The sequence below is a fragment of the Papilio polytes genome, unplaced genomic scaffold (genome assembly GCF_000836215.1).
Source record: "Papilio polytes unplaced genomic scaffold, Ppol_1.0 DF820678.1, whole genome shotgun sequence".
Classification (NCBI taxonomy): Eukaryota; Metazoa; Arthropoda; class Insecta; order Lepidoptera; family Papilionidae; genus Papilio; species Papilio polytes.
This window is the reverse complement of record NW_013528526.1, coordinates 237,491-263,977: the sequence shown is the minus strand read 5'-3', so window position 1 is coordinate 263,977 and position 26,487 is coordinate 237,491. Positions and strand designations below refer to the sequence as shown.

General features: G+C 33.3%; 1 protein-coding gene across 2 annotated transcripts in view; it reads right to left on the bottom strand.

Annotated features, from left to right (window-relative positions):
• The window catches only part of LOC106110336 (DE-cadherin), a 187,373-nt gene that overhangs the window by 20,686 nt on the left and 140,200 nt on the right, over positions 1–26,487 (bottom strand). The window contains exons 2-13 of one of the 2 annotated variants that reach the window (XM_013292119.1): positions 13,954–14,036; positions 12,808–12,930; positions 12,147–12,272; positions 11,786–11,935; positions 10,585–10,770; positions 10,032–10,234; positions 9,781–9,958; positions 9,209–9,701; positions 8,317–8,588; positions 7,764–8,048; positions 2,590–2,743; positions 1,197–1,384 (exon numbers count right to left, since the gene is read on the bottom strand). In XM_013292119.1, coding sequence (XP_013147573.1) covers positions 1,197–1,384; positions 2,590–2,743; positions 7,764–8,048; positions 8,317–8,588; positions 9,209–9,701; positions 9,781–9,958; positions 10,032–10,234; positions 10,585–10,770; positions 11,786–11,935; positions 12,147–12,272; positions 12,808–12,930; positions 13,954–14,036 — 2,441 coding nt within the window. The remainder of the gene's footprint in view (positions 1–1,196; positions 1,385–2,589; positions 2,744–7,763; positions 8,049–8,316; positions 8,589–9,208; positions 9,702–9,780; positions 9,959–10,031; positions 10,235–10,584; positions 10,771–11,785; positions 11,936–12,146; positions 12,273–12,807; positions 12,931–13,953; positions 14,037–26,487) is intronic. The other variant, XM_013292120.1, reaches the window with a different exon arrangement.

Below are 26,487 nucleotides of genomic sequence, written 5' to 3'. Positions count from 1 at the left end.
GCATTTAAATTATTTAATACTAGCTTTCGCCTGCGAATCCGTCTGCGTGGAATTAAAAAAAACAGAAGTAAGTAGCCTATGAGTTCTTCCAGACTATCCTCTACATCTGTACCGAAATCATCAAAATCCGTTCAGCCATTAAGGCTACAAACGCTAACAAACATCCATCCATCTAAGCTTTCACATTTATAATACTAGTAAGTTCATTCCATTGTCATGGTCATAATAACGTTTTGTATTAACCGTAAATGATATTCCAAAAAATTATAAACTTGGGTGGTTACTAAGAATACAATAAATGGACCATTTCATCGGTTGAACTACAACAATTTATGGGACAGATTTAAGGAATTTATGTGCAGCACTAAAGAGTTTTAGAATGCTGTAAACAATTCCGAAGTAACGTAATGAATTTACAATGTACGTGCTGGGTGTAGCATGAACTCAGTTCCCCACGGAATTATACTGGATGGCTAAGTGAGGACAATGCGGAATATAGGATTAAGTACACTAAAGACGAAATCATTATGGGGTTACATTTAATTGTTACAATGTATTTAAACAAGGATAGTCCATTTACAATTGTTTTATTTTATTGACTTATTTAGGAGTCGGACGATATAGACGTTATAAGAGATGGGGGCAAATGGATTGGAAATATCACCGAGGACAGATCATTCCACAGCAGCATGCGAGTCAGATAGTTTCGCAAAGCAAAGATGGTATGGAGACTGATTTGTTCCAATGGTCAAAGATAATGAAGGGAACTTCCGGAGTAAAATTGTCGATAATTAAAAAAAATATTGCGACCTATTACCATGCGGTGCTATAATAATACAGTGCAACATTCTCACTGAGAAAACCTTAATTAAATGTAAATTAATTTAAATTAATTATTGGAACGTGTAAAATAGATCGGTGTAATTAACGGTAACAATACTGAGAGCGTATTTTGTAGTGAGACCATATTCAATGAATGATAATGATCTAATTACCCATACGTTATACTTATGTAAAACCAGTGTTGGATTAATCCCATTCATAATTATTATGTCAACATTAAAACTCTTTTTGGCTTCGAGGACTACATTTGTGATATTATTTATTTTAAATTATTCGAAAGAACTACGAACGCAAGATCGTAAACACGTGTTTTGTGAAATCTCTGTGTTAGACATACTGTTTTAATTTATTACCTTATAGTTGTAAACGAATATGTCGCTGTGTCCGGGCCCCATGGGGTTGTCATTCCTGTCTCCGATTACGACGTGCAGTATGGACACACCAGTCAGTCTTGGTGTACCAGAGTCAGTGATGGCCACCGGTATCCTGTACTCCTTGCGTTGTTCCCGATCAAACGATACTAATGTGGATAGTATGTTGCCTGCGAATAAACGATAGTACATAAAATTATTCTATTTCTGAATTATCTGTTTTAGGGCCTGTTCTACCACTGGCTGATAGAGGCCCAGATACCTTAAAAATGACGTCACTGTCAGATAAGGTAACAAAATCCGATATTTCCTTCACATATTTTATAGGTTGGATTGTTATTGAACAATTTATAATTTGGTGGAACAGGCCCTAAGCCTCGTTTAAAGGTTTTGTCTCAAGAGTCTCTTAATGTTGAATTAGTATTTAAAATCTACACTAAGTGACCACGAATCGGGATAAAGAATATTTTCCTAAATAAAACTTATTTATACAAAAGGTACATCAAAGACATCATTAATAACTCAACATTCGATATTGCGTGTAAATTTTCAATTTATTACCAGTAAATGAAAATTTTAATTAAGTTGAATAAAGAGTAACGCCTACAAGACGTAAATCAGAGTAATTAAACGCCCGACGACGACGGCATCGAATAGCACATACGAAACCGCCCACGACAATTTATTTTAGTCGACTATCAATATTAGGGGAACTGCCTACGCTATTAAGAAGAACAAATCTAGTTAAAAAATGTATTTAATATTTTATAAAATTTTCCCAGACATATTTCTCTCTGTACAAACTGTAAATACTCTCCTATGCAAAACTTAAACGGTAGCATAAAAGTTTATTTAATTTTGCTTCGGTGGCGAATAATTTCCGCAAACGTGGGTTATAATTATCAACACGCGAACTTGAATAGGGGGCGCGAGGCCGCCTCAGAAATTGAATTGCCACTTACAAAAACAAAGTTAGCCAGGTCGCGTCTAGCACCATTTATTGCATTTTAACTATATTAATTGATCGTAAACTCGATTTTCGTAGGCTCTTTGAAATTTCCTCGGAGATTCGGAGAATTGGGACCGGATTTAAAGATTGAAGACAGATTTAGAAATCTCTATGAAATATTACTGTCATTCTGTTTAAACATTTAGAGCGTGCTGCGATTAAATGATTCATCTTTGCTTAAACTATTCGCTTTGATTCCTTTGATCCAATATGAAGGTAACACTACTCGATTTTTAATAATGCAACTAAACAGTTGAATTGGCTGCGAAACAATCGACAATCGCACGCAATTATGCGATTGTTTAATCAAAGATGTGCGTCCGCTCTTAGTAGATAACAGCTGTTCTTTACTCTATGATAAATTACCTTGTATATGGAACTTGGATCGTATATCGAAGCTGGCGGAGTCATTAAGCGCAAAGGTGAATGGGGGTCCATTCTCTGCTGAGTCATAGTCTTTGGCAGTTAGTATTACTACCTGACCAGGCAGCTCGTTCTCGTACCATATCACTGGTTGAGTCTGTAAAAAACATTAATTATAAGTATCCATCTTAATAATTACTAGCTATTGCTCGTGATTTCGTCCGCTTGATATAAAAAAATAGGCCAGTACTTTTTGAGTTATTTCAATATAAATAAAAAACATATTTTTCCACTTTATAATATTAGTATAGAAGTACATATAGCTAAATGCTAAAGTTTAGATGGATGGATGTGAGAGGTTGTACCTTAAACGGTTGAACAGATATCAATTAAATTTGGTAAAGATGTAGAATATTTGTTTAAGTATATTTGTTCTTTTTATTACTACGCGGACGCAGTCGCGGGCGAAAGCGAGTAAGTCAAAAACTGTTTATCTAACAAACGTGTTTGTACTTGAATAATGTTTCTTTAAATTAGTAGAAGATTTAGTAGTCATAGTTTAAAAATAAAAAATAAACATTTAATTATTAAATTATAATTTTTGTTTTAAAAAAATTTCTACGTCATAAAATTGAATGTAAATTATTCCATAACTAAACATTTTCGTGTATCATACTGTAGTAGTTACAAAGTGAGGCCTCAACATAACTAGGCTAGACTGCGGTTTTAATCTGATACTAGGTCATAGGGCGCTTGAGGCGGCCTCTGTCGGACAAAGCTGTACAATAACCAATATCGTAACTTATTCGATTTCAGCACTTTGGTGAAGACTGTTGCGAATTCAAATAGGTTTATAATCCAAATCAATTTAGAAACACTGAATAAACTTCGAAGTTTTTATTTTAGACAGTTCGTAAGTATATACGGTTCCTTTTATATACCAGTGCATAGTTTTAAGATACCAAATGACATATCAAGAGTTTCTAAGTAAGAAAAGTACTTAAATACTTTCTTACTTAAATATTTTGCTATCTTTACGTCCTTGTTAACTTAGTTACGGTCGCGAGATGGCGCAAGTGTTCGCGTAGTTTCATCAACATATTTTGTTTATTTGCAAAAGTCTGTAAGTTGCAAAGCATTCATTTTACGCCTTAACTTCGCTCCGAGGAAACATTTGAAGGGAATTGTTAAAAACATCAGCGAAGTCGCAAGGAAGTAGTTGTACGACGGTTGCTGCATCGTTAACTATGGAAATAACTGTAATGTTTAAACTCTTCGCAAGAATAAACTTCTAAAGTTTTTAAGGGGAAGCAACGATATTTTTGTGATCCTAGCTTTTAGATATTTAAATGAAAGACAGTATAGTAGAGTACATTATGCAACGCAAAGTTTAACTTTTATAGTGTGGAATATTAAAAAAAAACATCTCGTAGGTATCCTTTTTCCTCGTACTTTCTTAACAACATATTAATGTTGTTAATAAGATAAATAAAAAGATATTTATCTTGAGGGAAAAATAGTTACTATTTTAAGTCTATTTGAAAAGACCAAAACTTATGTGGTCTGACACCAAGATCATATTTCTATAGAGTTTGATGCTATAAGCGGAGGAGTAAAAAATAATAAAAGCTTAAAAACGAAGCTTACAGGAGATATCGAGAATTGCTGATTCTGAGCAACGTCAGACTTGCATTAAAACTTGCTAAAGGGATAATTCATTCAAAGTTAAACCAATTTTGAGGAAGTCGATAAAATCTAAAGGAATACGCCGAGTCGTATCGAAGGGAGCCATCAGTTTGGAGGATGAATGAATTGTCGTCACTCCCAAGTTAGATAATGCCGTCTTAATCCGGCTCGGAGAGGACCCGCACCCTCTGTGCCTAAAATCGTGTTTATGCCAGTTTTTCACGAAGACAGCACTTATAGAACAGTAGGATAGAACAGTACTGCTGTTGTTTAGACGCTTACGCTTAGACAGAATATCCTCTTCCATGTCCATTAAAGGTAGGCACGCATTTGCCACTTTCTTACTTATTACAGATAACTACGCATAGAGGTCATTTTGCTATTTTTGCGATTTCATTTAGCCGATTGCTCGCTTGCCACAGTGTACTATAAAAATTAGCCAACACTACTGTTTTTTATAGAAAGTGTACGTTCAAACAGTAGTATGTACTGCTCTGCGTCAAATTCTGCCCTCGTGTGAAACTAGCATTATACGAAGTTACCCAGCGGACAATGCTTTTACAATTAGGGGAGATTGGAATCTAATTGTTATTCTTACCAGTTCCCCGTTTGTTAGAGCTCGATTTGTCGAAAAAATTAAGTCGGACTAAAAGTAATGCAAGGAAAATCGGAACCATGCTTTAATATGTATGATTTCTGGATACTACCGATTTTCATATTCTATGATCGATATAAGTAAAAAGCTTTCTTATGTCTTTGTTTTAAAAATGTTTACTTATTCATTAAAATGCTTGTTAATAAACTTAACAGAAAGTCTTCGGGAAGAATTTACGTATGAATCAAGTGATAAAAAGAACAAATGGATATATAGAAATATAGTGAATATTCAAGGCAAAATTATTAGCATAAGCTAGTCTGGGAGCGGCAAGTAGCGCCCTCTGGTGGCACGAATCTTAATGTCTATGTTCTGCTGAGACAGTGCGAGGCCTGAATAATTAAGGTTATACTGCGGACTTATTAAATTATAACATTAGGATTACTAACATTTAAAAGATATCTGAAGTTTGTTCCAGAAATTTCTGGAAACAGTTCGCAAGAAGTTGCCAAAAAAATGTCGCAACGCAATTACAATAAAAAATATTTGTAAGTTATTTACAAATTATTCTTAGTTCCTAAGTCTGCATTCGGAACACACAAATGTTTACCAAATTTAATGCAACATTTAAAAAAATATATACCGTTTCTTTTGTTGTATGAAACCTCAATACATCAGGTCTTGTTGTAGTTCAATATAAGTCGATCAATGTGTACTAATCGAATATAAGGTTATCGGCCGCTGTGAACTATACGTCAAACTTCCGCACACTTCCCACAGGATTAAGCGTCAGAGTCAAAGGAAACTTCAATATTTCAATGTAGCAAAAGTATCGAACTTTTAACCCTATAAAAGTTTTCGCTCTCCTGTAAATCGGAAAGTAGGTTCTTTATTTTCTATTGGAAAGTGTGCATGTCTGAGATTAATTGATTACGTCCGCTAACTTTATAGACTTCACTTTAACTTACACGTTACTTAGCTTTGATATTAACGAAGGAATAACTTGCTAACTGTTTCGTTATAACCGAGGTATGAACATTCTGATACTAAAGGTCGTATACTGAAACGAATTTTAACATTTCATAGACTTGAAGTTTAAGTGTCACCTTATCATTTAAAACGATGATATATTAAATATCATTTTAATTCGGCGGCAAGTCACATATGTATTCAATAAAATACAAATATTAAAACATACTGGTTGGAAAAATGATTAAAAATTAAATAAAAAACACAGAATGTTCCAGTTGAATCATTCTGAATATCTTTGATATCGAAATAGAAGATTGGCTCGTATTCTAAAGAAATGGAAAAGTTTCACGAGCGTAACAAACGCGCATAACTGCCGAATAAATCATAACACATAATCGTTAAAGCAATGAAGAAGCGAAGTATAACAAGACTATAGATACGAGAAGAGACGGAATTTACATAAAAAATTGGCGGAACAACTCACGCTGAACAATCGCTCTTAATCATGAAAAACGAGGAACTGTAAGAGGGAAGCGATAACTTTTACCTACTTTTGTTTTTTTTATTTTAGGATGACCAAAAGTTTAGTAAAAATTTACAGATTGTTTTTTAGAAATCTTCCGTATGACATTGTTGTTCAGTTTCTTAAATGTTACTATTCATAAAGCGAGTTTAGGTAGATTAGGTGTGCAAAAGTTTAGCTGGCACAGTTCCTTGTAGCCAAAGTTTAAAAGGCACAGATGCTTTTGACTTTACCAAGTCGAAAAAAAGGCAAAAGGCGAGGTCCACCTTATTGGTTTATGCTGCTAGCTTTGCCCATATTTTACTGTTTCAGTAAACTAGAACTGAAGTTTACTTAACCATATTAATATGAGAAAGGTATAACATGTAACGTTACATTCTCAGAAACTGGAAACTCTGATACATCACAAACGGCATTTTCCTTTAATAACTTAGCAAGGGAACGTATCAAACAGAAATACCACGAAAACATGGATCAATATTCAACAAAATTGCGCAAAATCGGTACATAAATGGTTTTAACAGCTTGGGAAGTAAGGCTATACCAATACCAATACTGTACTAATTAAATACTAGCTCTTGCTCGCGTCTTTACCCGCGTGAAATTAAAAATAATAAAAAAAAATATATAGCCATGTTACTCACTGATAATGTAGCTTTTTAATGGTGAAAGAATTTGAAATCGGAACAATAGTTTTTGATTTATTTGAATACTTATAAAATTACAAATTCCCTCATTATAATATTAACAAGTATAGATTATTTGATGCAAAAAAGGCTGTCTATGGATTGTTCTTGACAGCGAACTATACAAGAGTTGGCTATTAATTTACGCCCGTGGCAATTCTTTTAAAACAAACTATAAAGAACAGGGGGACTGTAACCGACAAGGCGAAATTGCGTGCATTTTATCGCAAACAAAAAATATGTAATTAGTAGCGCTGCGAACAACTTGGAAATTAAGTTGTACATATACCCATTAAAGGGACCATAATTAAGAAATTAAAAGCAAATTGAAGTAAATTTTAACTCGGGTAGAGTTAAAATACTCAAATATTTATAGCTAGTACAAAATTCAATCTTTATCTACAATATACTAATAGTGTAAAGAGGAAAGATTTGTATTTTTGGACTTTTGTATGTATTGAAACAACTAAAAAAACTACTGGGCCAATTTCAAAAATTCTTGCACCATTAACAAAATATGTAGTCATTGAGTAATATAGGCCATATTTTTTAATATTTTTCTAATATCACTCGGACAAAGTAGCGGGAAACAGCAAGTGCTTAATATTTTTCATAATTTGTCGCTTACGAACTTTAAGGGTTACTACCATGGTTAATTTAAACCTAGATTCCAAACGAACTAGTAAAGCGGTGGTACTTCAAAATTATAACTTACATTGGTAAGGAATGGGGCATTGTCGTTGATATCCGTCAGCTCCAATATAACTTCAGTGGTTGACCGCAGGCTATCAGAACCCAGCCTGCCGCCCTGGTCAGCCGCCATGATGAGTATCTGCCACCTCGTGAACCCTGAAGGTTGGTCCCTGTCCAGAGGCTTGGTGAGACGAAGACATCCGTCATTGTCTATTTGCAAGAACTCTTTCTGTTCGTGCTTGACGAGAGAGTAGACTATGTTCTGCGGCGCGTTTCGGTCTTTGATATCGGGATCGTACGCTTCCACCTGGGGAGAAATTGCAGGTTACAACTTGCAAACACACTTTTGATACGTGTAAAATATATTAAATAAATAATGTAACCCACAATACAAGAGAAGATAAGCGTCCTTTGAAAATAATAGGTGAGGGTATCAATACTGTCACAGGGAAATAGGAGTGAAATTATAATAAAAAAAAACTAGTTGGTGTCCCCACCGGAAAAATAGACGTGAGTGCTGGCTGTTTAATAATTAGTTACAATAAGAAATATTTAAAAATACTACTGGAAGTTACCTTAACGATACATCCTTCGTATAATTTCTCTTCTTCAATAGTTTTCGTGTAATTTGCCAAGAAGACAGGCGGGTTGTCGTTAAGATTCTCAATGTTGATGATGACTTTAGCATAGTCCTCAAATAGTCCGTCAAAAGCTTTCACGTCGAGACTGTAGCTGGTTATGTTCTCGTAATCCAGTTCATTGTTGACTCGAATCTCGCCGGTGAAGTTACGAATAACGAAAGCATCGTAAGTGTTGCCAGCTACGATACTGTACGTTACCACGGACGCTAATACAGAAACAAAAGTTTTAAACACACTCTTTTTGGCACATTTATTCCTTAAGACTAACTTAAGCCTAGGGTATTTGTAAACCTATACGATGAGACGTCCTTTGAAATCAGTATAGGTCTATTAATTTGAAATATGGTATGTCAAATAATTTATAAGATTCCTAGCATAGTGAAATCTACGTTTAATAATCTAAAACAATTCTGGATGTGTTTATCTAGTCCAGGGTATATCTAGAGCTCGGTGCTACAAACTAAGTGTCTTGAATTCCTTTACGAAACGAATATGTTCAGTTTGTACGGAGATCGCAAATGTCAGGGTCGCTACGCCCACAATGAAACGCGATGGAAAACTGAACGTTTTGTTAAGCGTGGGCCGAATCTAACTTTAAGTTTCTTGTTAATATAAATTAACAACTATGACTTTAAAACAGACTGTAATAAGCTTGAATATTTGCTTTTTAATTATAGAAAGTTCATAATTAAATTTTACGATATCGGAACATACTGATATTTATAGAAAAATGTACAACCAGTTAGCTGTACGATAAGAATTGGTTTAACAATATTGCTAAGCTTGTAATTTGCGTTTTGTATTAAATTAATTGATAAGTGTTTACCTGTATCAATATCTACAGCTGTGACTTGCGTGACCAGTTCATTTATGTTTGCATTTTCCGCAATTGATTCAGCGACATAAGTTTCTTGTGTAAAATGTGGTCTATTGTCGTTTTTATCGGCAATTTCGATAAGGAACACTTGTTGGCCGGCGTTATGTTTTCCGGGTATGAGTGCCGATTCGGAATTATCGGTTGCAATAATTTTAATGTTATAGAAACTCCTTTCTTCTCTATCGAACATCTTTAGTGTTGTTATGTTGCCAGTAATGCTGTCGATAGCGAAAGGATCGGACGGGTCTCCGAGCTCATAAGTCACTTGATTGTTCGCTGAAGTACCGTCAGCGTCAAATGCTCGAACTTGCATAACGGGAGTGCCAGGCGGTTCGTTTTCTAGGACACTGCCCGATCTGATTTCGCTGAATATTGGAATATTATCGTTAACATCTTCAACTTCTATTTGTATAATAGTTTCTGCAGCTAGTTTGTAATTATTCTGAAAACAATTTCCAATTAGAAGGAGAAGTAATAAACAAAAATTACTATTATCTTATGTGATCTAGCCAAATTCTTACCTGTATTCTAACAGTTAATGTGTAATCAGTGATTTTTTCGTAATCTAAATGATTACCGAGCTTTATGTAGGCGGAATCAGCTTCGGGTTCTAATACAAATGTGTGCCATTTATTCGTTTGTTCTGTTTGACCCATGACTAATTCGAACTGCAGTTTCTTCTCTTCAGGTATATTTGATCTGTAAAATAAAGTCCTCATTAGAAAATATACATTTACTAATAAGATATTGATCGTAAAAGTAGAATACTTACACAGCTCGGACTGTAGCTATAGGTGTGTTAAAGTCAGCATAATTTTCTTTTAATCTTATCGGTTCATCGGGAACTTCTATGAAAGACGGGCTTTTCTTGTTAGACTCTATGACTTGAATGTCTAAAGTAATCGAACTTTGCTGAGGCGGATCACCCATATCTTTCACTATGGCACTCAACTTAAATTTGTACCCAGGAACTTTCTGCGGGAAACATCAAAATCACAATTATTGTAACGATATTTTCCCGTTTACGATGCCGCAGAGATCGTAGAGCGATATTAAAGGGAACCTAAAATATTTTATATTTGGAATCCCGCCAAACCAGAGGATCCTTTGCTGATCCATAAAAATGAACATCACGAAGCATTTAATAATATTAAATTTATTATTTACGCGACACAGTGTTTGATTTAACATATAACAGCAATTAAAAATTCTCAAATTAATTTGAGAACAATACAGTTAGTAACATGTTTGTATAATTAGGCTGTACGGCAAAACAGGAATGAATATTTTATAATATAAATGTTGATTATACAATAGATACTTACATCAATAGTTTTATTTAAAAAGATAACTCCGTTGTCTGGATCTATGTAGAAGTAAGCTTGGTCCGGAGAGTTGGAGTCGAGGCTGTAGTGGACAATGGAGTTATTACCATCGTCGATGTCAGTAGCTGATATCCTCATCACTTCACGTCCGCTCGGCAAATCTTGAGGCACAGACTCCGAATACGACTGGACAGAAGGTTAAATATTAAATAACTTGATTTCGAAATTATTTAAAATGATTTAGTAAGTGGTGGAAATTCAAAAATATCATCAAAAAGTTACGTTAAAAACTTGATAGATTTTTTGACCAATTTTTTAATGACGTTTAATTTTTAAAGGAGATACACACATTAGCTTCTATGTTATTATGATGTTTCACTTCGACATGTTCTACGCGAAGCATGCCCAAAGCTTAGAGAAAGTTTCTTATTTGAAATAATAATAATCGTGCTAAGTGATAAAATGCACCTAAGGGGAAAGAGCAGCCTAGCTAAAAAAACACATCGACTACAAATGTGCAAAATAAGTGAATACAAACACAGAATGAAGAAATCTTTACCGATAACGCCTTGAGCGGCTTACGATCCTAAATCATGCAGCAACATGCAATAGAAATAGAATGCTATTCAAATTGTTCTCAAGTATCGATTGTTACCAGGGCTTCGTCAACTTCAAATACAATAAAATCTACAGATTAAAAAAACAATAGCAATGGTAACAATCGAATGTTAGTTATCAACAGTGTCAATTTAAACATTTTTGTGCGAAACGCTCTCTCTCTCTTTGTGAAATTCTCTGCTCTTTTAGACAAACCTTCCAAACGTCTCCACGGAAGACCTTCGAAAAACAGGCAAGAGTTAATAAAGTCTGCGCCACGGTTTGAGGCTAGTGGACGAATACTCAGTTAATCACAAACAATTAATTATAAGGACAATTAAATAGATAAATACTGATTAAACAATACACATTCCATTCCAATGTGAGACCTAAAAGTTCAAAAAGATATTAAATATGCCGTCATTTTACATCCTCCTACATTTTAAAGAATAAATAAAATTGTAATTCAGGTTTATGAAAGTAATTCTTGTTTATGGAAATTCTTATGGACTCAGTAACCATAAGAATGAATTTTATACCTAATACAGGATAGAGCGTTTGCTAAATCTAGCTCTAATGTGTTTGGCTTTAGGGTTATACTCACAACTTTATCGAAGACTGGCTGGTTGTCATTGATGTCTTCGATAAGGATCTTGATGGTGCAGGCGTCGTCTAACTGGGGTTGCCCGTTGTCACTTGCTCGTACTGTTATGTATGCTTCCTTTTCGCGCGACGGCTCGTCGTGGTCGAAAACCTGTAGTTACATCTCTCATCGTTAATTATTTGTTAAATTTAATTTATAGATAACATACCTTTATTCCATGAAAGCTTTTAGCAAAGTGATAAGTCATAGATATATTTTACAAGAAACTAAAAGGTAATGATGTTTGTTCCGTAACGTATTCATAATCATAAAAATATAAGAGGATAGTTAACAATATAATTAGGACAAATGTATAACTTACATCGGCTGTTGTAATTTCTCCCGTTTCAGGGTCTACGTGAAACCGTTCTTTCTCACCAGGAGTGGAGACGAATTTGTATGTGACTTTACCACCCATATCGGGTGGATCCCTATCTTCTGCGTGCACCTGCAATTTTTAAACGATTTAAACATTCCATTTTCAAAAGACATAATTTTCAATATACTTTATTTTTTCGTTTAAATATGAGTAGTAAGGTTTGTTTTTATTTGAATATTGATATTACATTCGACGGGCAGTTAATATATTCCAGAATATTTGGATCGTGAAGCCTCACGGGTAAGTGAGTCGTCCATTGAATCGGATATGTCTGATAAGTTTCAAGGAATCGCTCACTCGTAATTTCCTGCTTACACTTGACCAATGATGATAAATATTTATAAAAGGTAAATATGTACGTACGTACACTTATGTTTAGTATTCAGACAGTAAATTTGGATGTCAATATCATCTGTTCTAAATACATAACATAAAAACACCTTTACTTTTGTTATAGTTATGACGTTGGTTATTAAATAGTGAAATGTATTTCCTAAAACGTGTCATGAACCAGTAAATTTCCACAGCAGTAACACAAGTAAACTAAGATAATAAGTTTTATACAAGTGTGTCAGGTGTGTAAGTCCATCGTAACTTTACTTACCGTGAAAACATAGGTGCCAACAGGTTGTTCCTCCTTCACCGTAGGTTTGTAGTTCAAACATTCGGTGAACAGCGGCTTGTGGTTGTCTTTGACTGCCAGCTTCGGTGACGTGCCGGGGACGAACTGAAATCGCGTAAGGGCGCGCCCCTGCATTGTTAGTGAGGGTATTTCAAATTATATATTGGCCTAATACTGATAAACGATGCATGTCTTTGTTTTTAATTTAAACTATTTAATTACCGTGACGTTTGAATTTGTTTTACCATCTGAGACTATTTTTTTTTAATTCAAACCTACTTATATTTGTTATAGTAAAAACAGTAATTTCAATAGTAATCAGTAATAGGCCAATAGCAATTAAATTACCTTTGTCCAATGTTTTTGATAGCTGCTGAAAAAACACATGCAGAACGCTTGTGCCAACATAAATTTAAACGATTCCAGTTAAAACAGCAGTTATAAATGAAACTTACAATACTACAGATAAAATTTTAAATAGATTTGACATTCATTTATTAAATAAAAAAAGCGTAAATCATACAAAAGCATTAGGACATAAGTAACCTATTTTAGACACAACCTATTTTTGTATCACATATTAAAAAAAACTAAATCAATTGTATTATACGTCCAAAGAAAAATTATCAGCAAAAAATCTGTACATAACCTATCTCTCGAACTTTTCATGTAGTTTCATTTCTAACTTTGAGGTTATGAAACATTTTTGTGACAATTTATCTAAATTTTAAACTAAGATATTCACCACATTCAAGACTATGTAATAAACATCATGCATGTACTTTTATTTTAATAGTAATAAAATTATTTACATAAATCTTACGTCTGTACTATGTACCTTTCGAAATCCCTGTATGCGATTGGAAATGATTAAAAACTATTAATATAAATAACACGTTGAACTTATATTAACTTACATTAATCCTCGAAAGCTTTAATAATATCTTAGAATGCAATAGAACATTTTAAATTACTTTATTTTCATGCAAACCACATCTATTCTTTAAGAATAAGCAAGAAAATAATAAAAAACAATCTATGGGGAAGCTTTGAGGGGAGAAATGTAATGTTACGAATTACGATGAGATATTTCGTTGTGGATGCGTTTGTTGACGTCACAAAACTTACGGCTGACGTGTGTATTGGCAGGTACCCATCGAGGTGCCTCGAGTGACGTAATCTGGTCACGTGATGCGACGGATGTTCTCTCACTGTGGACAAAAAGAAAGAAAATGTTAATAATGTTATGGCTACAATCTCTTTTTTTTTAGCTAATAAAAATAAACAATTCATTTACTTAAATTAACTAATGCTAAATATAACATTTACATGATATTTTTGCAAGCGTTGCGAATTGAAGACAAAATATTCAGCAAATGTAGGTAGTGACGAAACTTGACATAAACAGGAATCATTATCGAGTTAAAATAAGTATGTTCATTAATGTTAAAATATTAAGATTACTACTTTAGTTTTTGTTCTGCTTTTTTTTGCGATTTCTTTTCTTTTTTAATTATTTATGCTCTGTTCTGTAATTTCATTATAGGTCAATGTTACATGGACAACATTACGTCTATTACTTTTAAAGCGAACAAGGTGTATGGCAATATTTTTTAACACAGATCTTACGAGACTGGACACTTCACACTTACAAATTTTTAATATTACTGTAATATTATCATGATGCAATAACCAATTTCTCTTTACAATATAAGACAAATCGATCCCGATTTTAACTATTGTACTATTTCTTCGATTAATGATTTATTAAAGCGTAATAATTACTAAGGGTGAGTTAATGGGCGATAATCTGGCTCATTGAACTACTTCGTTTGGTTGAACCGACGTAAGCTGCCCTCTGAGACACCCGTCAACGTACCACTAATCTGCATTCGAGGTAAGACGGCACACAGCTTAAGTGTTTAAAATAATTTACAAAATAAATTAGTAATTATTTAGAAGACTTTATTTAAATTTAGATAATTCATAAATTGCTTTTATAAATAGCTTAAAATGAGAAATAATGAGGAGTCATTGCGAAAGAAAACTGAAAACTACGAAAATGCTTAGCTCGGGCAAAGACGTATTACTATGGATACATGAAAAGCAAATTATCTTTATCTTAATACACTTAAGTTAAAGTGTGTCAAGGGGTTAAGCTTTAGTACAATCATTATTATTCGGCTTACATCATACAAGCGTTACCGGCGTGTTTACGTAACAGTTAAAGTTAACGCAGCTTCAGTACACGCTCCATTACTGAGAGATAACGCGAGCTAAAACTAATTCACCTCGACAATAACAATATTTTACTTGGATTAAGCCAAGCTGACGTACAACGGTCGTGCAAATGTTATTTAAACTAATTCATATTTACTGCTAAACAAAATTGTTTAGACACATATAAGGCCTTTAATGTACAAATATTTGAAATCCACCTCTTCTTCTCTAATAAAAAAAAACATGAAGAGAGCGACTTTTTTAGTAAATGTTGACATATTTATTTGACATAAAAATCCCATCTCCTAGGTACTTGAATTGAGATCTAATCTGAACTGTGACGTAATTATTAAATGTAAAAAGAAATAATAATAATCCACACATGATATGAAGATAACGCTTCCGTGGACTGCGCTTTGATGGAAGCGGATTAGATGCATTCAAAAGCTGGCAACATTGTGGGCGGAGTGATTCATTCAAACAGAAATAATCCAATAGTGCGCACTGCTCTCCGTGAGTTGCCACTAACGGATACAAGCACAAAGACGATGCTTCAAACGCTTTGTGCTCTGAACACAAACAGACACACAAATGGCCTTATTTCGGCACAACGGTATATTAAGTTTTGATACCACTGTATTCATAACGCTTCGACACACATCTCTATCTGTATTCCCATGCATTATAATGATTTCTGGTGATTATGGTGGTTCCAAAACTCGTTTTGTCCATAATAATTTTGACAGCGTGACAATTTGGTAATTACCTAGAGTATTGGAGATAATAAAATGATGGAAAATTAGGAAATAAAAACAAAATATTAAATCATATCGAAAGTAACGGTCATATATTCTTGTGTATCTTAAAAAAAGGACTTATTAATTTACTTGAAGACAAAAATTCAGTCGTAATTGACTCTTTCCTATATTTATTTGAACGAATTTTTCCCGTACACATAAATCTTTGATCGGAAAACTCAGGGAGGCGGAAGAGAAAAACATTCGCTATCAAACTAATTGCGTTAACAAGCCGGAAGTGGTTGGGGTTGAAGGGTGGGGGGTAGGTTGAAAAAGGGTAAGGAAACGAGAGCGCGTTGACATCAACATATTTCATTTTTCGTTTCCCCCGGCGACAGTATCTTAATAGGAATCTGATGCGATTTTTTTTCAACGTTAATTACAATTCAAATAACATTTACATTTTTTAATCCGAACTTGACGATGTGAATAACGTGTTCATTGATTACATTATTAACCCCAACTGTACTTGCTGTTAAAATTTTGATTTAACAATTATGAATTCTAAAATAAAAAAGCAACCACATCAGAAAACAAACCTGGACTTGAAATATCATAAACAGTTTTTTTGCATATAGAAGAAATGTAATTATATTTAAAACATGTATATAATGACTTCCGTTAAACGGTTTTTCGATTAGAAATATCTGAATGGACAGAAAACAAAAAAAAATACAGAATAGTACGCCTTTGTAAGTAACTAGGCGTGATTGATAGGTGTAGTGCGTTATCACGTGAAACAAAAACTGTGTGCGAGTGATTGAAACGTGAGCTCGGAGCCACGCCCGCTCTGATGGATGACGGTATTGACGTGCTAAATTAGAGGCGCGTCTAAAACAATTTTTGTTAAATTTTCAATAAAGTTATTGTAAACTAGCTGTAATGTAGCTTTCGCCCGACTCCTTTCGCTTAGGATTAAAAAATAACAAAATCGAGTAGCCTATGTGTTCACACTGGCTACTCGATTTTGATTTGATTTTGGAAGAACTTCCAGACTACGTCTATACCTAATTTCATCGAGATCCGATCAGTCGTTTAGGCTACAAACTCTAACAAACATCCCTCCATCCATCTAAACTTTCGCATTTGTAATATTGGTAACATTAAAAATGATATGCACTAGTTATTAGTAATAATCCCTATTGACTTAGATATTATAGATGACTTTGTTTTGAAACTGTTTCCAACACGACTAATAACTTGAAATTCTGTTTTTAGCGCTAACTATCGCATGTATTACCTAATGACTTATACATTAGTGGATTTTATTGACCTTTAGTTTTTATTTGTAATTAGAGTACACCATAGTCAGGATTTCTGAGAGATGTAGCATTAATTTGATTATTTTCCGTCTCAATACGTGATCTGAGGAAAAATGTTGTCTTTTTCACAGTCGGGTAACAGCGGGATGTCATCTAGGGGGACTCAATATATGGCATATTGGCACATTCTATAGGGAAAACAAAACGATAACACGCACATATACAGTATAAGTTGTTATATTAGAAATACAATTTGTCAACTGAGCAAAATTGTGTTTTTTTTCTGTCATGTGTTTATTTACAAATGAATAAATAAATAACAATTTTTACAAATACATTAGTACATGAAAAACCGTTTTTAGTTTTTAAAACATAGAGATAAATCATCATCATCAACTTGCCCTTATCCCTTACGGAGGGTCGGCACAGTATGTGCTTCTCTTCCCTACATAACTATCAGCCGTCATATCTGAATCCACTCCTTTCTAAGCATATCCTCTTTCACACAATCCATCCATACTTCAACAAAACATAGATATATCATAAATATCGACTCAAAAAATTATAATCGGCAATTTTTGTTTTAGTTACATGCACATTAACTTTTCAGTCATATTTTGCTTGAACAAAACTTGATTATATTACATATTTTACGCCACTAAACTGAGAGGGTAAATATTTTAGATAAAAACACTAATGTGGGAAAGAGACCATAAGTTGCTGCCAACGTCAAGGAAGCAAGACTGTCAAGGTTTGTCATGTCATGTCATTTTGACATTTGCTATTGATAATTTGACAAATGTAAACAATAAATTCAATTTTCATAACTGTATGCGGATGAAGCCGCACGGGGACTGTTAGTTATTGATATGAAAGAGTGATTAGACTAAAACAGTTATCAATTATTTAGTATTCCGTTAGCAATGATGTGTTAGTCAAAGTTGAGTGGCGTCTGAGCCGGCTCCCCGGGGACTATTTGCGAGCTTATTGAGCATCGGCTCACAGAATTAATGTGTTTGCACAACAAGTGATACGGATGCGAGGGGGGCGCCAGTACTACGTAGACGCCACCTCTATTGGATAAGTATGCTTTTGTTTTGATATTGTTTACAAATTATGATCTTTACAAAATTACCTCTATACGTCGTCTGTCAGATGTATAGTTGATATTGAAAAAGCGGTCTAAATATATTTAATATCTCAGTATATTTATGAAATAAAGAAATGCGAAAATAACTACGATGATTTTAGCAACTCATCAATGTTGAACAACTCATCTTCTTTTCATGATTGAACAGGGTTTTGAATTTTCTGTGTTGGGAGAAAAAAAAAAACATAAGTTTAAAAACAAATGAAAGTTGGTATGATATGTAATCGTGAGAATTCCAGCATTCTTTCCACAACATAATGTTTATCTTTAATTGCCATAAACTTCTATATAAATGCGAATAAAACAATTGTTACCACTATACCATGGATAGAGAAATGAACTTAAAGACGTTACAATAGGGTTTATGTTAAAATGTCAGTATAAACGCGAACGTAGCCTAATTAACTTTTATATTCTTATTATCTGAACCGTAAAACAGCCGCGTGGTATTGCGGATTATTATTTAGAAGCAAAATTTTGCGTCGTAACAATATTATGGAAGATCACACGGAGACAGGTTAATGATAATTGTAAGCATTATCATACAACTAGCAATGTATAAATGTATCTTAATTGATAAGAGATTGAAAGAGTATGAACTAACAAAATAACATCTTTTTAAAAATTTGTCTGGTCATCTCTAAGGTTTATATACCTAAGTACCTGTTCTATTTTTAAACTTCACATCTTTCTGTATTAAGCGAAAAGAGTTCAATTTTTTTTTTAAATTTATAAATATTTTGTTACCTACTCTCAAGATACAAAAGAAAAAAGGCATATCCTGTTTACATTAGTTAGTAAAACGTAGGAAAGATTATTTCCAAAAAAAAACTTACGATTATTTTACCAACCAAAAAGAAATAGAAAGTAGCGACTTGTCCCAAATAAATTGGCAATTTCAACGTCATGTAAAAATTATTATGCGACGTGCGCCTAGCATTTTTTTTAATTACTTTGACGTTAAGACGTTTCCATCAGCATTTATTTATTCAGGTTAAAAAAACCTTTTTGACGCCCCTCTTAGGTCGTTTTAATTAACCGCATTATATCGACATTCCGTTTTGTTTTAAGGAAAATTAAGTATTGAAAACATGTCAAAGAAAATTTCAGCTTTATTTCCAAAGTAACATTTACTGTTTTTTTTTTTTCAAACAAAAAGCAATATAGAAAAACACAAATCTTAACAAAAAAGATAAAATGAATTTCAAACTCTAAGCTCTAACAAAAACGAGGCAGTAAGTAGATAAAATACATTACTTAAAATTAAGCGAAAAGAAATTCTTTTGATTAAATTAATCGATAACTTGAAAGGCACATCACTACGTATTTTGGTTGGTTTCTTTTGATAAGGGCATCAAAGGTGAGAAGGGGCTAGGCATGGCCTGTTATCTCAACCGCAAGATAACGCCCGGCCTTAAACGCCGAGTTATGACTTCGAATTTATGACCAGCGGTTACAATCTGCTGACTATTAAATTGCGTATCTTTTTAAAAACACAAAGATAGGGTGAAATTGTTTTGTTCACTTCCTGTTGGCTATATAAAAAAAATCATGTCTGTTTAAGGAGACAGTAGTTTGCTAAGCTTTTGTTTTAATAGAACTCGTAAATACGTAAGGAGATATATGCTTGGGAATTATATGTTTTTATGAATAAATTTGAGGAGAAATTCTGCTTGCATGAGAGTACAATACTGAATACAATAAATGTTAGACTTTATCTCGTATATCATAAAAGATTATCCCTTGATCTTTCTCTTATAAAAAATGATAAGATGTGACGAAATTACATGTCAATGAATTCTTTATTAATGATACATACATAGATATAATAAAATGACAAAAAAAAAATTAATACAACGGACCACATAATATACATTTAGTTAAACATGTATTATTTCAAAGAATCCTATAAAATCGTCGTTAAAAAATGTTCTAGTTGGAGCAATCTCACAAAATTACGTCTTCCAAGACTCGAGCTTCAAGGTCACCTTATGTATACTTAAAATTTTCTTTATTATTATAAAATGTTAGGATTGCGTTGGAATTGAAAAAAAATATATTAGCGTTTCTTTTTATTTACATTTCAAATTACAAATGTAATCGATTCTTTGTATAATTTAGCGATAGTATCACCCTTCACCTTTGGGACCTAATGACCCCAGTGAAAGCAAGCATACTATTATAAGACGATATTTACATACCTCTATTACCATCATAAATCATAAGATAGGATCTCTTATTGGAGCGTGCGAAGGGATGGCTATCTTTTAAACAAAAGAGTAGGAAATATTGAAATACATAAAATAGCTTAGAAATTAAACTTGTTTTCTCCATTTATTTTTATGTCAACAATTCAAGTTAACGTTGGTTATTTAACAATTAACAAATTATTGAAATCGTCAATGATATATGTCTTTTTTCTTCGTAATGTCGCTGATTTGTTTGATAAATAAAAGGTTAAATCAGACCAATTTTTACAAGGTCATTTTATCAAGTAATATCTCCAACATTAAGACTAGATAATATTCATTATTGTGTCTAATACAGATAGGTATGCAAATGTAAGATGATATTGTATACGGAGGAACGTGTATGGCACATCAAAGGGAGTCGAGTACCGATTGCAAAGCCAAATATTGTCTCAGAAATGGCAACATTGACAAATGTCTAACAATTACAGTCAGGTTCCAGTAACATTGACAAATGACACACTATTAGTGTGCTCAGATTAGTATGCCTGTCGAACACACAATTTAATAGTCAAGGGTATCAATTGCTTATGACATAGTCTATACTTATAAAAATAATACTAGTCTAACCTGATTTCTTACCGACTTTTAGGCATATTAGGTTTTTTCTAAAAATAAGGTAAAGTCCGAATACTAAATATTATAATGGAGAAACGATTTAAACTACAATCATTGGAGGTCTATTAGACCCCTCAACATGTTTTAAAGTAAACTTTGTAAACAACAGCTATAATCCTATCCCGGTAGTGTCATGACCTTTGTCAGTTCACGTGTAATGAAAATTGACGTACAGGATGAGCCAGTAATTGACATTGAATGCATTCAAATAGACGTCGTTGTTGTGCATTTGCAGTTCTCGATGTACACTTAAAAAGCTTAAAACAGTTTAAAAATTCTCCATAGTTCAAATAGGTACTTATATCGATAGAAAGATAGTTTAAGTCTTGCCGCAATCAAAGTCGTTTAATCGCACTAGAGGTGACCCTTTTAGTATTGTTAAGACAAAATTAGTACCATGCTGTAGAATTGGCGCAACTCTAGATTATCGGCATAAACGTCACATCCCTAGCTGATAGCTGTCAATGTCACTAGAAGTACGGATAGATTTGGCGCGCATCCTAAGTCCTGACGAGAAGTGTTGCTCTGAGTTTAAAGCGACAGTATCAAATAAGTTGTCTAAAAGTATTTATCTACACTAAGGATCATACTTAATGCCAATCGCATATTCACATTGAGACAGTCGGAGTCTTAATAATATCTTTGCACGCAGTAAAATTCATTTACAATTCAAATACTTTTTTAACTGAGAATCGGATCTGATTACAAGGAAACTAAAATCCTTACACATCAGATCTACAAAAAGAAAAATCAAAGATTCATTGGAACTCATTACACGACACGATGAACGCAAATAGCTTGAATAACTTGCATTTCTTGTGACAGCGGAATCTTTGAGAAAAAAAAGCGATGCTCCAGCGAATTGATCCCGTCGATAGTATCTAGATTAGTACAGAGGAAGGAATGCGTTTCAAACGCAAGTTCTCTCCCCTTCTTTACATAAATAAACGATCTTGTTAATTCATACCATTTACATTTATATCAGCGCTTTTAAATCGCTCTCGTTCTACGCGTTAACAGATCCATTGCTAGTGATAAGGTTTTTTCTAACATCGTGTAATGTTTTTCTCGTAACCAGAGTTTTTGAGACCTCTAATAAATGATATGTAAGATATCATAGTCCGTTACATTTTTATAAAGAAAACACTGAACATTTAAACTAGAATTAGGGTCTGTCCTACCACTGACTGATAGAGGTTCAGATAGCTTAAAATGAAGTCACTGTCAGATAAAGGAACAAAATCCGATACTCCATCACATATTTTGCACGTTGGATTGTTCAGACAATTTACAATTTGGTGGGACAGGGCCTAAATGTTCTTTAATGTGATTCAAACGAATTCTATTAATTCTTTTCAACTATTAAAAGTTTACAAATGCTTGTCTAAATAGGAATTTTTATTTAGATCACGTGCCACGTATCATTTTGCACCTTTCGTTGTTATCGTTGGCTGCCAACTAGCTAGTGAAATATTATAACGAGGCGAGGTTGGATGCATAAGAATCGTTTATTTCAGCCATATTCCTCAAGTCGCTTTGAATTAGTTCTCAATATTGATATGAGTTAACTTATAGTCGAACGTGACTTGTTTAAAAAGATAAAAGACAAAATTTATTGAAAGTTTAATAAAAATATAGTTGTGACTAGTCATCTCTTTGCAAAGATGGACTACCGTTCTAATAAGTTAATGGTACAATAAACAATTTTTTAATAAAATATATCGCAACAATAAATACACATTAGACATTGTGCTGTGGTTGCGAGTTGGTTTTCGTGTGCGAAGTGTAGATAGGTCTGACTTGCTTCTAAGTATTTAATGGAGCAATTATGAAGTGTCAGTTCGTTACTTGGAAAATAAATAAAAATGGAACGTTTTCTTTATTAAAAAATATAACTTATAGACAGTCAATCATTGAACAGCAATATCGGTAATTCCAATGGTTAATTGCCACCCAGAGTCACAAATTGCCAGCCACTCCCTATATCCACTATTTGTAATATTAAATCTATAATAAAAAGATACTAATTATGTTTTTTATAGTCTATTATTACTTTTATAAGTTTGCATTTTAAATCGCTAGTCGTGAGGTTACCGCGTCATGGGTCTGGATTCCCACGACGTCTGCCCCGCTCCGATGCCCATGGTCGCCCACGGGCCTACGGGTTACGAACTTGCCCACTGTGTTTACAAGTGAAAGTTATAGATCTTGCCTCTATATTTATTATAGATTAATCATTTCAATCTTTAGACTTTGAATGAAAGTTAAAAATCTGTTTGTTTTGATAGTTTAATGAATCTACAGATTAGTTCTTTATATTTGTTGATTTATGTTTACTTTTTGAATCCGAATTCAATTCTCTTAGACTTACAAAATTTACCTTTGAGATTGACTGAATGTATATTGAAATAATCCATTATTTCAACCGCAATCTGTTATCAATAATATATTTCGTTATAAAAAGGGGAACATTTTCTGAAATAAGAAGCATTATAATAAGGCCTTTGGCATTCCCAATAAAGTAACTACAGAAAGCCGATACTCAAATCACATTCTAACCCGAATGTTGTTCCATTATTGAATTATTTAGGGAGTTTGCGTAACAGAAAATACCTCTTATCTTTGTTTGCCGTACATTTATAAATGCGGACGGAGTTGAATTAGCGATGCAAATCGAGTAATAATTCAATAAATCAAACCCTTGGACACTCACTGTCCCTCGGCAAAGTTACGTGAATTTGTGAAAGTTTGAGGGCTGGACGATATACTCATGTAATAAAAAGGATGGACAAACAAGATTTGAGCATTACGGTGCCTAATATTTTAAGTGCTTCGCTAAATATTAATACGTATAAATTAACTAATTTATATAGATATTACCGGACATAATGAGATATCTCAAAAAATGATTCAAAATATAAGGTACATTTATTTACGGTAAAACAATTTTATTAAAATGAGTTATATTTAAAATTTTATGAGCCATTGCTCAACAATCAATTGCCTACTTCTTACTAATATTATAAATGCTAAATTTCATATGGATGGATGTTTGTTAGAGTTTGTAGTTTAAACTGCTGAATGGATCTCGATGATATTTGGCATAGATGTAGAGGATAGATAATCTGGAAGAACACATAGACTACTTACAGCTTTTTTTAATTCCAAAAAGACAAAATCAAGGGCTAAATAGTGTCTGTATAAAGTTAAAGTAAAAAGGTATAAAATGTATATATGTTTCTAATAATTTTGTATCTCTAAGCAATACATATAACGTAGTAGGTAGGTAGATTGCACGCGACTGTTACAAGTTTAACAAACAATTCAGATTGTTAGTTTAATTGATAATATCTGACAGAATAATTCGTACATTGTGTGCTTACCCGGAATCGATAAACTGTATCAGTTAACTTGTTAACGGTTTTCGAACGTTAATGTTTGCAAATAATTTCTAAATACTATACGGAATATAAATATTGACTTTGCAATGTACATTAAATTTTTAAAGAAAATATTAACAATTTCGAAAGATAAACTTGAGTTAGCATTGATAAAAAATTATTTGACTATAATATACCTTAGATAATAGACTTCCTAGCACATTCCTGTCACAAACCTCATGAGATCCGTTTATTCTAAAAAAACTATATTCGAGGACAGCATGTTTTATCCAAGCGCATTGTCGCTTCGGATTTAGTTCTAAGGTACTCCCCGGAGAGGATGTCTGCCCGGACCAACAACATTTACTTATAGTACTGCTTTCAACGTTATAGCCATCACCAAAGTATACCTTACTATACAAAAGATATAGACAATAAGACATGACCAGTCCATTATCATAGAGCTCTACTCTAGATGCCGACTCTTATTCTATGACAAATAATAATACTGTTTTCAATGGACATGTCGTGTAGTTAGTCCCATAAAGGAAAATTATATAAACAATGAAAAAGCTGCTATTTAACTTATTAAAACTTTCGTAAGACTATATAAATTATAACACGACTAAACTCACGTGACAACCTTCAGTGTAGGCACCGACCAATTTCGGATCCTTCGGGAGTCCTTCTACAGGTTGAGTAGTTACCGGATTTTCACCATGATAAAGGACCCCGACGGGTCCGAAACTGGTCGGTGCCTACACTGAAGGTTATCACGTGAGTTTAGTCGTGTATATATTGAAAAAGCAGTCGTTAATTATATATTCATATTGAAAAAGCAGTTGTTAATTAAACGCATAATGCAAATTATTATCATCATCTCCCCTGCCTTATCCTACTCCCGTAGGGTCGGCGCACCGGGTTTTCGTACTCCAAAGCATTCTATCATCCGTCATCTCAGTCATCACTCCCTTCTTGATCATGTCACCTTTCACGCAAATTATTATGTCATACAGTTATAGTCATTGAAACTAATGTAGCATTGATATACGGGTAATTATGAAAATAACCTTTGCATTGGTAATACTATCTCCTAACGTATATTCAGGAATAATTAACGGTACTGACATATCCCATTAACATTATGTAAGGTCGGAGTTTGAGTAGCATTTATGGGTACATATACCTATTTACGTTTTCAATTGAAAATGTTTTTATTGTTGATGTTCTTTGTCTTACTTCTACTAGCTGATGTTATATAAGGCACAGGAATATTTACAAGTCATTTTATTGTATAAAATAATATTATAGCAAAAAATCCAGGTTACTTCGCTTGAACAATACTCAACAAAAGTTTGTTTCTATACAATATATTTCAAGTAATAAAAACCTAGTATGGATATGTTTTCTTCAAGTTAAGAAAACCTCTTAATACAATTCTCAATACGTGGTTATTTCAATTATGATGAGAATAAGCATAGAATTATATAATTCAGGACAACTATTCTGCTATAAGGCCTTTGTTTCAAAGAGCCCTACAACCAGTAAAGGGCTCTTTGTGACCCATTTACAAGTTTATTAACATATCAAAGGCGATGCGAGTATGTTCCATGTTAATAAATCGTACTTAATACCACCTTACGACTAATTGTGTAACTACAATGGAAATATACTACATTCAAGAATATTTGACACGTAATGAGAAAATTATCGATTGTAGCAATGAAAGACTATACTAAATTGCGTTAATGTGGGTTCACATTGTTGAAAAATCAAAAACAATACTATTATAAAATTGTAATTTTTAATTATGTGATACTTTTTTTGCCTTCAAGTATACATTGTGAATTTTTACAAAAGTGCCACATATGCAGTTACAAAATTTGCCTCAACTGAAACAAAATGTATGTGCAACGATGCGAAAATAAACGTCCGTCCAACTAATAACTGTGAAGTTAGTGCCTTCCGAGGTATTAACTAATGACT